Genomic DNA, 11,984 nt, shown 5'->3' with positions numbered 1-11,984 from the left:
AATAGATGAGCCTTGTGTTTACAAGTTAATACACGAAGGCAAAGTTGTGTTTCTGGTACTATATGTCGATGATATACTACTCATTGGTAATGACGTGGGTAAGTTATCTGAGGTTAAGGTCTGGCTGGCAAAGCAATTCGATATGAAGGATCTAGGAGAAGCCGCGTACATTCTGGGGATCCAAATCTTTCGAGATAGGAAAAACCGGACCCTGTCGCTCTCTCAAGCATCTTATATTGATAAGGTAATGGATCGCTTCTTGATGCAAGACTCCAAGAAGGGCCAAACACCCTTTAGGCATGGAGTTTCACTCTCTAAGGACTAGTCTCCCAAGACTGCACAAGAGATTGAAGACATGAGGAAAATTCCTTACGCCTCTGCCGTAGGAAGCCTCATGTATGCTATGCTTCTCACTAGACCTGACATCTGTTTCGCCGTTGGCGTAGTTAGCCGTTTCCAATCGAACCCTGGACCCGAGCACTGGATTGCTGTTAAGCATGTTCTTAAGTATCTTCGAAGAACTAGGAACTTGATGCTTACATACTCAGGTACTGACCTGACTATGACGGGATATACCGACTCCGATTTTCAAGCGGATAAGGATTCCTGGAAATCCACTTCAGGATCTGTGTTCATCCTTAATGGTGGAGCTGTTGTGTGGAGAAGTATTAAGCAATCTTGCATTGCTGACTCCACAATGGAAGCAGAATATGTGGCTGCTTGTGAAGCATCCAAAGAGGCTGTATGGCTTAGAAAATTCCTTAAGTATTTGGAAGTTGTTCCAAACGTCGACAAGCCCATGACCCTTTATTGTGATAATAGTGGGGCTGTCGCTAACTCAAAGGAACCTCGAAGCCATAGGCACTCTAAGCATATTGAGAGAAAATACCATTTGATTCGAGAGATCGCGCAGCGCGGAGACGTGGAGGTGAAGTAGATCTCTGGCAGATCCATTCACCAAGGCCCTAGCGAACATGGTCTTCGACCAACTTCGAGATGGATTAGGCATGTAGGACTACTCACATCTTCTTTGAGTCAAGTGGGAGTTTGTTGTCAATGGTGCCCACAAGAAGAGTAGTAGTGTCTATTTATGTACATTTGATGTCATATAGTCTTACGAAGACTCTTGCTTGTAATTGCTTATTCATTAATAAAGTTGAAACGTTCATTCATTCTTTCTTTGTTTGAAACTTTATGATAAAACCTTAGTCTTTTAGTCCATAAACAAACTTAACAACTTACGAAGAGACAAATGTAGATTTGCATGAACAAACTCTTCGTAGTTTGCTTAAAACGATATATTCGCAATCTTAGGGTCAAAGGACTATTGACCTCAGTATGATTGTTAGAAGAATCTATGATGTCTGGTTATGAGGCATTGAGAGTTGGGGACTCTATAGTTCTTCTAGGTATCTTCCGAAGGTACTGAATTGACCAGTGCACTTCTAGAGACAATATAAGAACAAACCATTTAACCTCTTATGTCTCGAAGTCACTATGTATGAATTGCATCATGTTTACCTTAATCTTGAAATGAGACATGCCATTTCACACCTTAGTATTCTCATTTGAGAAAGTCAAAGTTCGGACTCACTATGTGATTCCGAACAAGACCTATTGGTGAAGTACTAAGTTGTGAGTCTGTCATGAGTAACTTTGTGAAGTTCTCATAGATATGGAATTCATGTACAAGATTGCTGAAATGCAATGTATGTCACCTCATGCTTTGTTCCTTGGAGTGTGAATAAATGAACTGGCCAGTGTCCAAATTGAGTCCTGACTCTTTTGGATGAAACAATGTGACTTGTTAGCTCCTCGTCAATGCATTGTTTCTAACTTATTCACAAGCGACAAAGGAGTTGAGGAAATAACAGCTAGAAGGGTAAAATGGTAATTTAGTAAATCCCGACTAGCTGATGACATTCATGAAGGGTAAACATAGATAATATTCAGTGGATCCGCTCATTATAATTAGGTCGAATTCTTGAGTAGAAAACAAATTCATTTGAACCGAGAGATTTTCAGTGTCAGTTCTTTAGTGGAGTCAGTTGGCATTAAGCTAAACTTGGAAAAGGTTTTTGAACTTTTGAGTCCAAGTTTTTAGCTCAAGCTTTGTTCATTTGGGTCCATGAGGTCACTGTCACGAATCACATCGATAGGAATAGTTAAACTGGAAGCTAAGTCAAAACAAGAACGAAAATAGTCAAAAGGGTATTTTTGTCTTTTGAGACATATGATGAAACGAATGTCAATAAATTTTTTGACAAGTTCATTTGATGACTTAATGTCACTCGGCCATAACTTGTTTATTGGGCCTTGTGAATTAATTTCGTTTCATAAGAATTTTATTGAAAATTCTTAATGGGCTTTTCTCATGTTGTCATGAACAAATGAAGAAGCTTCTAGAAGCTCCTTCTAGATGAGAATAGGCACCCATAATACCCAAGGAAAGAGAGTTTATTTTGTGCATAAATGTATTTAGATACTTGCCAAAAGAAAAAGAGGAAACAAATTTGCATGTAGATGCACAAGGAATTTCGGCCAAGAGAGTAATGGGCAAGCCAAGGAACAAAAAAGGAAACAAATCCAAGCCTCTAGGAGGCAGCCTTGGGCGCCCAACATGGAATGGGAAATAAGGGATTTTTGCTCATGAATATGTGATATTCTATAGAAGAGGAAAGTACCTTATTGAAGGTAAAACCTCTCCTATAAATAGGAGCCCCATTCCTCACATTTCATTCATCCTAAGTTTAAGAGATTGAGAGACTCTCTCTCTAGAACTTGGCCGAAAATCCTCTCTCTCTCTCTCTAGTTTATTTTCGATTTTTTCTTGTCTTGGCACCTAGGTCCTCACTCGACCTAGTGTTTAGCTCTGCGACTTCGAGACTCGTTCTTAAGTCGTAGCGTTTAAAAGTGCCCACTCACTGATTCCTTCTTTTCGAGTGATTTAGTGATAGAAACTTTCGTGGTTGCTCGAGGTGCCGAGGAAAGAAAGAGAGACGTGCTGCGAGGGGAGACGAGCGTTGCAAACTTTCCACAAGCTTCTTCAAAGTTCAAGCTTCAAGAAAGGTTAGTAAACTTCCAGCTCATATTGGTTTTTTAATTACATGTACTTGCACTTGTCTAGGTTAGTAAAAACTGTTTTACTTGTAAAAGAAAATTTTTAAAATTCCGCCGCTTACCGAAGCGTTAATTATTTTCTCAAACCCTAGATCGATTCCAACACAAGCATCATCAACAGCTAAGGGACGACTTGGGATACCAAGTCCGACACGCTCTAACCGAAGCGAGATCACTTGGTCCGGCCTTGGGTCTGAATGCTTTCGGTTCCTAAATAGTTGTCCGAAAATGAGCGAGAACAGCTATTTAGCAATATTAAACGTTTAAATTGGCTATTTTCCTAATGAATCATATTTTCATGGAGACTTCGATCGACGCCTAGTAAATTCATATGATTGGTGCTTGTGATGATTTGAATTTAAATATAAAACTATTTCCCAATTTCTACCATACTTGTTTTGTGATATGTAACTACTATCATCATTCATTTGTTTCGCCTAAAGACCTAAGAAATAAGACATTTCATGCTCATCTTAAACTCAAGGTGTTATGTTCAACAAACTATCCCATCAATCTTTCTTTGAACAAGACGTGTGAACACTAACGTAGATTTGAGCATCGGTTAACTCTAATTGCACTCTCTTCACAAATAAGGTATTTATATCAATCTTAGATTTTCAAGAAACACAATAAGCTAGTCATATCAAGTCAAATGAGCTTGTTACAACTCATAATCATACGGAGCGTCCTAGAGCTTGAACACATGATGAGGGTGATGTAATCTTTAAAACCTTTCAATTAAGCTACACAATCTTTTTCATTCAGATAGATTTCTTTAATACACTTCTTTAGTCTTAGGAAGCACATAAAAAAACTAGGGAATAGACTACATGAATAATACTTTCTTCAATGTTTTTTTTTTTTTACCAAAATGGAAACATTATTTTTTTTTTCAAAACTAATTGTTTTTTTATGACAAAATCGATCTTAGTATTCTATGTCGACTTGCGTCATAAAACACTATTCATTTTGGGGGGAAAAATGACTCCACATTGAAGTAAGTTTATTGAGCTTAGTTGGGATGTCTATTTCCAAACAATTAAAAATAAAAACATTTTGAGATATATGAACTATGAAGACCCAAACAGTAAGCTGGACTCTTAATGGGATTTTATGTAGGCCCAAATAGTAAGTTCCATACCTATGGCCCAGCAGTCACACAAACATCACAAAGGGCCTGAACAATGCCTACGTAGTGCTACACAAAAAAACGTAATTTACTTTCTGAATTTCAATAATAAAAAAAAAAAACATTGTTATATATAATAAAAAAAATTGCAAAAAAAATTGCTAATCAATTATTTAAGAATCATTTTTGTTTATTTAGTTTCTTTATAAACTTAAATGACGTTTGTATAATTATTTGGAAGTTTTTTTTAGCAAAAAAACATTCCCTAGTAAACCTTTCAAGTTTCATACCTTGTAACTATATCAAACTTTTGATTGGAAATTGATCCCGATGAGGAACCAAGTTAATTACACTCTAAAATGTACAAATAATGTCATAGAAAAAATTGAAATCGAAGCATTAAATTCAACGTAATTTGCGTCGAATTTCAAACTCTGAGGCCCAATGGACCTGGCCACTAAAAAGGCCATCAAGGCCCAAAACAAGGCAAGGCCCATATGAAATGGGCCAAACTCTAAGCTTGAGCCCATCCGCGAAGAAGAGCACACGCACGCGGCGCGCGCTCCTCAAGCACATCACACGCACTTCAAATATCAGGTGCGCTTCAAATATCGGGTGTGCGCGAGATGCCGTTTCCCAGGAAGAAAACTCCCAATGTCCGATCCATCACCGACTTGGTCAAAGGGAAGACGTTTTAGAAAGTCAGGGGACGCGATGAGCAAGACGTCCTAGACAAAGCTCGCGCCTTCGCGTTGCGAACCCAGCTCTTAGGGATCAGTTCACCGCCCAACAAAATGAGCGTGGTGAAGACCTAAGAGAACGACTAAGTTCTAGACCTAACACTCTTCCTGCAGTTCTTACTAACGGGAATAGCCGCACAGACCAAGGGTCAAACAAAAGGGGACAAGTGACTCCTCCCAAATAGGGAGTCACTCCGACCACCGGTCTCCACATGGTCACCATGATCCACAACCTTCAAAACGAAGTGTGTGACCTCCTAGAATACGGTGTAGGCGGCAACACCTACGGGGTCGTCGATGTGAACTCTTCGCCTTTTACGGCCCAAATAATGGCCGAGATCTGCACGGAAAACTTCAAGATCCCGAACCCAGCCCCTTACGATGGAAAAGCAGATCCCGCCTACCACATCTAGCACTAGGGAACCTGAGTGGCAATGCATGATGTGACTCCCGGGGCCATTTGCCAAGCTTTTTGACTCATACTCGCTAGACTAGGCTTCGAGTGGTTCAAAAACTTAAGACCGGGTAGCATCCAATCGTTTAAAGACTTGAATGACACGTTTCTGGCACACTTTGCTATGTCTATGGTCCAAAAGAAGACCAGGATGTACTTGTGGTCAATTAGGCAAGAGAGTGACGAGTCTCTTATAAAATACGTCGTCCGATTTACCAAAAAATTGAATAAGGTATACCGCTTTGACAATGGTGACGCAATTGCTGCAATCATCGAGGGCTTGCGCACCAGCGACTTTCTAAAGTCTGTCGTCGGTCGTGTCCCTTCTATCATTGTCATGTTAATGAATCGAGTCAAGACCTTCATGGGAGTCGTAGATTACCTCGATGGGTGAAAGTGCAACAACCAAAGCTCTCGCCGCCGAGATGAGCCTAGCAACGAGCAAGGCCACTCACAAAAGAGACAAAACAAAGGAGGTCAGACTTCCAATAGTCAACCTCTCATGTCCCAAAAGCCGCGACTTGCGGAAGATTTCATGGGATACTCCTGGTTCACACCACTAAACATGACGCCGAAATGAATCCTAGCGCTGGCAGATGACAAGTTCACCGCCCCGGCTCCAATAAAAAAAGACCTCGCGACTCGCGACCGGTCCAACTATTGCGATTTCCATCGAGATCGTGTTGATCTGATCTTCGAATGCTTTAAACTAAAGAGGCAAATCGAAAATCTGATGTAACGGGGTGAGCTCAAAGAGTTTGTGTTGTGTATGATCGGCGCAACGGACCCCACCTCTAGCAAGAGAAGAGGAACAGCCGCCGCAACCAACCAAACCATAGCTGTTGCCACCATCAATTCATAGCTCCATGTCGTGATCACCATAGTAGGTTGTCCTAAAGGTGGTGATTCAGCTCAACAACGGAAAAAATTCATAAAGTCCGTGTCTCAAGAAGGCACTGCTGACCACGTCAACCTCACCTACGAGGAACCTCCGTTCGTGCCCCACAAGACGATGTACTTCACCAATGAACAGGGTAAGCGATGTGCACCAGCAAAATGACGTGATCGTCCTTAAAACCCAGGTGGCCAACAACTTGGTGAAGAGAGTTCTTATCAACAACGGCTACTCAGCAAACTTGATATTCAAGATCACCTTGGAGCGCATGAAACTCGAGGGGCTATGCCCGACTCCTATCCAAACACCCATATTCGGGTTCACTGGAGAGAGAGTCATGACTGAAGGCACCATCGAATTACTGGTCACCTTTGAGACTCCTGAGGACATCGAAATTGTCCACATGGTTCCCTTCCTAGTGGTTGACCAGCCATCGCCGTACAACGTCATCATCAGGCAGCCCACGCTCAACAGACTAAAGGTTATTACATCCACCTATCACCTACTGGTGAAATTCCCTACTAAAGAGAGAATCGGGACCATGACCAGCGATCAGGCCCGGGCCAGTATATGCTACATCCAAGGGGTCGACAACAAAGCTGCTGGAAAAAGGGTTAACACAATCTTTCAATTGGAAGACGATTATCCATATGACCTGGACAAAGCAAGGAAGTTTGGGGAACTCAACCCTCGTGACGAGACCAAGACACTCAAAAAGTTGAAACCTCCAACGATCTCACTCCAGTCATCCTTGACGAATCCAAACCTGACCAGATTGTGAAGATCGGCGCCCAACTTTCGCTCGCCATCAAAACTTAACTCACTGCCTTCCACCGAGAGTTCAAGGATATCTTCAGATGGACTCATGCCGACATGCCTGGTATCGACCCCGAGGTCATAGTGCACCGGTTCAATGACGATAAAAATATTACTTAAAAAGTGCAATCTAGATGGACGTTCAACCCAGAACGATACCTAACCATAAATGAAGAGGTTGAAAAACTTCTCGCCGCAGACTTCATCCAAGAAGCTAACTACCTCAATTGAGTAGCCAACGCCGTAATGGTGAAGAAGCCTAACGGAAAATGGTGCATTTGCCTACATTACAAAGATCTTAACAAGGCATGCAACAAGGACTGCTTCCCACTCCCACGTATTGAAGAACTAGTCGATGCCACGGCCGGCCATGAACTACTCAGTTTCATGGACGCCTATTTAGGCTACAATCAAATTCGCATGCATAAGCCCGATCAAATCAAGATGAACTTCATCGCCATTGATCGAGGCCTCTATTGTTACATATCAACGGCTGGTCAACCAGATCTTCGCCAATCAAATCAGCAAAAAAAAAAGAAGTATATGTGGATGACATGCCCGTTAAAAGCCTACAGGCTACCAACCACGTACACAACCTAAGAGAGATGTTCACAATCCTCCGCCACTATAAAATGAAGCTCAACTCCAATAAGTGTGCTTTTGGGGTTGAGTCAAGGAAATTCATCGGTTACATCGTCAACCAGCGCGAGATCGAAGCAAACCCTGAGAAAATCAAGGCACTCCTTGATATGAAGTCTCCAAGATGAGTCAAAGAGGTACTAAGCTTGACTGGTCGGATTGCTGCTCTAACACACTTCGTGTCAAAAGCAACCGCAGGTGTCAGCCATTCTTTAAAGCTCTAAAGAAAACAGACGGCTTTGAGTAGACCAAAGATTACGAATAACCCTTCCAAGAGATGAAGGCTTATTTCGGGTCTCAACCATTCCTGTCTAAACCAAAAGAAGACGAGATGCTCTACACCTACCTCGCCATCTCCTAAAGAGCAGTAAACGACGTTCTGATCTATGAGCAAGGCCATACTTGATGTTGAAACACGCTACACCGAAATCGAGAATCTATCTCTGGTTCTTGTGATGGTAGCAAAGAAGTTTTGTCCTTACTTCCAAACCCACCCTATCATCGTACAAACTGAGCATGCGATTAGTAAAGCTCTTCGGAAGAGAACATCGTCTCGCATAACGATTTGGTCACGAGAATTTAGTGAGTACGGGATCGAGTTCCGCCGAAGGATGGCCATGAAGGGTCAAGCCCTAGCCGACTTTGTGGTAGAGTTCTCCTACACTCCCGACATGGGAAGAGGAAAAGACGACACAACCAATGACTTATTGATTCGAAAAAGAAAGGTCGACCCGATGGGTTCCATACGGGAATTACATGTAGATGGAGCATCCAATGCTCAAGGGGTTGGCGCCGGCATCATACTAACTAATACCGACGGGGAAAAGTTATGGTACGCCCTCCACTACGAGTTTCATGCCTTCAACAATGAGGCCGAATACGAAGCTTTAATAATAGGGTTGGAGTTAGCATGAAAACTTAAAGCCGAAAAGGCGACTACGTGGCAAAAGAACCCAACATCATCGCCTACTTGGCAAAGACGAATTCAAAGCTCGACACTTTCTGCTTATTCAATGTCCTCCGGATCCCGACTAAACTTTGAGGCTGACGCACTTGCTCACCTCGGGTCCGACATTGACAAAGAAGGGTTGGGGTCTGTCCCAATCGAATCATTACAACGAACGTCCGTCTCACGAGACGAAGTCAGAATAATTGAACATATGCCATGGCTAATTTGGATGAGCCCAATAACAGAATTCATATGAAGAGGACTCCCCGAAGACCGCAAGGAAGCCGAAAAATTGAGAGCATTAGCCTCCAAGTACACGCTTAGAGATGACGTACCTTACAAGCGCGCTTACTCAACGCCGCTGCTCCGATGCCTAGATAAAATTGATTCGACCTAGGTCCAAGTACACGAAGGCATTTGCGAAAACCACTCCGCGGGACTCTCCCTCGGGCTGAAAGCTCTCAAGCAAGGCTATTTCTGGCCTACCATGAAGAAAGATGCATGGAATGGGCAAAATGATGCGACAAGTGTCAACGCTTCTCCGACATTCCGAGATAGTCACCTACCCCCGCTGAGCAGCATTGTCATCCCACGAAACTTTTCCAAATAAGGCATGGACATCATTGGAAAGCTCCCGAGAGCACCAAAGCAGTATGAATATTCCATTTTTCCAACGACTACTACACCAAATGGGTCGAGGCCGAGCCGCTAGCCAAGATCACTGAGACAAACACGACGAACTTCATCTGGAAGAACATCATTTTCCGCCAAAGAATCGCGGCCTCGATTGTGACCGACAATGAAACATAATTCGACAATCCACGAGTGCAAGATATTTGTGCTCAACTTAAAATCAGCAAGACATTCTCCATGCCGTGTCATCTCCAAACCAACGGCCAAATCGAAGCAGTCAACAAGACGATAAAGAGCAACCTCAAGAAGATGCTCGAGGAAAAGAAAGGTGTGTTGTCACGCCTCGAGAAAAATGGGGTGTGATTAGAATATAATTGAACATTGATAAACTTTAGAAAACCAACCCACGGTGCAAACTCAGTTATTTACTTTACAAGTCCAAAGATAAAAGAAAGAAAACAAAAAAATGAAACCAAGCTTCGACACTTGATAGTCTATCAAGCGAAAACCTTCAAACTCTCGACCACACTTAATCCCAAGGTCTTCCTAACCCTTCTCCTTCTCACATCCTGATTATAAAAAAAATTTGAGGAAATAGGGGTGAGCCTGATGCTCAGTAGGTGCTATAGTAATGGTTTGATTTTTAAAAAGATTTTCGAAAATAATACTTACTTTATAGTAATAATATTCTTGTCACGCATAAATCACCATACACGTACAAGTATAATAGTAGTCTTATACATGTAAATCACCATACACGCACAAGTATAATTTGCAGGAATGTAAATTGCATGAATGTAAATGACAGAAATGTAAATGACGGAATGCTGATGCTAGAAATGTAAATGCAAGAAATGCAATTGAATTTAAATGTGCATCTACGCCCATTTAAACGTCTACTATTTCCCGAGCCCCTGTCAACATAACCCGTGAAAGTCCTCTGATCAGAATGGTGCACTCTCCACACCCTTAAATATACGATTGCACTCTCCGCTTCATCTATATACGTTTCCGGCTCTATCAGGATATATATAACAGTTTATTTCGCAAATACGGGATATATGTATAATATCGAAAATATTCTCAACTTCATAATCGGATATCCCGAGTTGAAGTTCCGCCACATCTTCTAAAATCGGTTTAGGTTTCGTGGCACGTTCGCAACCATTTTCATTTCGAAAATAATATATACTTGAGGCCAAACCATAAAATCAAGAGAGAAGGGTTATAATAACCTACCTCGAGAATAAGCGTCTAAGTCGCTCTTCCATGAGACGTTCGCTCGTCCTGTGAACCCGAACGTTCACTACAACCGAGAATCCAGACGTTCACTTACTCTGTGAACCCTCTAAACGACTTTCAGTCTTGAGTCCAATCACAGTAAATCAAACCGATCCTGAATCAGAATCCTATAAGTAATCCACAATACTCAAACTCAAACGTACGATTTAAAAGAATCATAGAACCCAAAGACATATCCTCGGAACAAAACTTCAAACGATACGAGAACGTGTAAACTAGAACAAAAAACGACGATCAATCTCAAAAAACTACGATCAATCTCAAAAAACTAGAACGTGTAACTCTAGTAAAACACGTATCGTTTCTTCCTTTCTGAACTCCAAAGAACGTAATCAAACTTATTATTATTATTAAGCTCGCGTAACCGAGAATCCGGACGTCAAATCAAAATCGAATCTTAACTCTTGAAAGCCGTAAACGAGCTTAAAGGTATTAACGAGATAACTTATATCATTTTTTTTTCTTTACAACTCACACCGAGACGGTCCTTAAAGTAAAACATATTAACGTACTAACTTTGCACGATTCGAATACAATAATTTTAAATTTTATAAATTACAATAAATAACTCGCTAAAACGAGACGGACGCTCCGTGAGTCTTCGAGCCTAAACCGAAACGCCGACATTCACCCGGTCTCTGTCTCGCCTCGTCAACGCTCGCGCGATAGCTCCGTCATGTCTCGGGCTGTGTCCTCGTCGTCCCGAACCAGCTGTTTTGGGCTTTGCGTAGCCCGCCTATACCGTACCTAGACCCTCGACCAGAACAACTCACACGAAAACAGAGCTCATCAACCATATCAACAATCCAAAATCCATAGTAAAATCGTCCAACATCAAAATCACTCACAAATCAAAGCATAATCAATCTAAGAATCATCCAAGAACACTCCAGAAAATCAAAACCCCCAAACAAACGAGTTCATGAACCCTAGATGTAAATTTTCGGCCAAAAATCAAAATTCCACATAGAAGCGTGCTCAAATCCTTCAATCCAATTCACAATCATCATCAATCGAGCACAAACAACGATATAACCACTTAATATCACAAAAATCTCGTCGAAATTGAAAAACCCCAAATTTTCTTCATCTCAAACCCTAGATCTCATAAATCAAACTCAGGTTTGATTTACTTACCAAATTTCCGTGGATTCAGACTCCTCGGTATATGTTCCTTCCTTCCTCGTGGTTCTTTCTCGGGTGGCGGTCCTTCGTGGCTCGCCGCGTTCTTCTCTCGGCCACGGCGGCCGCGTGAGATGGGTTTCGGGTCTCGGTGACTTGCTGTCGGCCGAGCTTCCTCTTCCTCC

General features: G+C 41.9%; 1 protein-coding gene across 1 annotated transcript; it reads left to right on the top strand.

Moving 5' to 3' along the window:
* The first annotated feature begins 8,179 nt into the window (after window positions 1–8,179).
* LOC149407979 (uncharacterized) lies at window positions 8,180–8,707 on the top strand. Its single transcript, XM_089622917.1, has one exon. The coding sequence runs from the start codon at window positions 8,180–8,182 to the stop codon at window positions 8,705–8,707; it is 528 nt and encodes a 175-aa protein (XP_089479043.1).
* Window positions 8,708–11,984: the final 3,277 nt, after the last annotated feature.

This window comes from Urtica dioica, chromosome 1 (assembly GCF_054948205.1).
Source record: "Urtica dioica subsp. dioica isolate 48M chromosome 1, U.dioica_male_clone48M_v1_H2, whole genome shotgun sequence".
In the NCBI taxonomy this organism is placed as follows: Eukaryota; Viridiplantae; Streptophyta; class Magnoliopsida; order Rosales; family Urticaceae; genus Urtica; species Urtica dioica.
The sequence above is the reverse complement of the archived record's forward strand: the minus strand, read 5'-3'. Positions and strand labels throughout refer to the sequence as shown.

Excerpts from the sequence above, each read along its gene's own strand:
- LOC149407979 (XM_089622917.1), top strand. The coding sequence starts at position 8,180 with ATGAGCAAGGCCATACTTGATGTTGAAACACGCTACACCGAAATCGAG.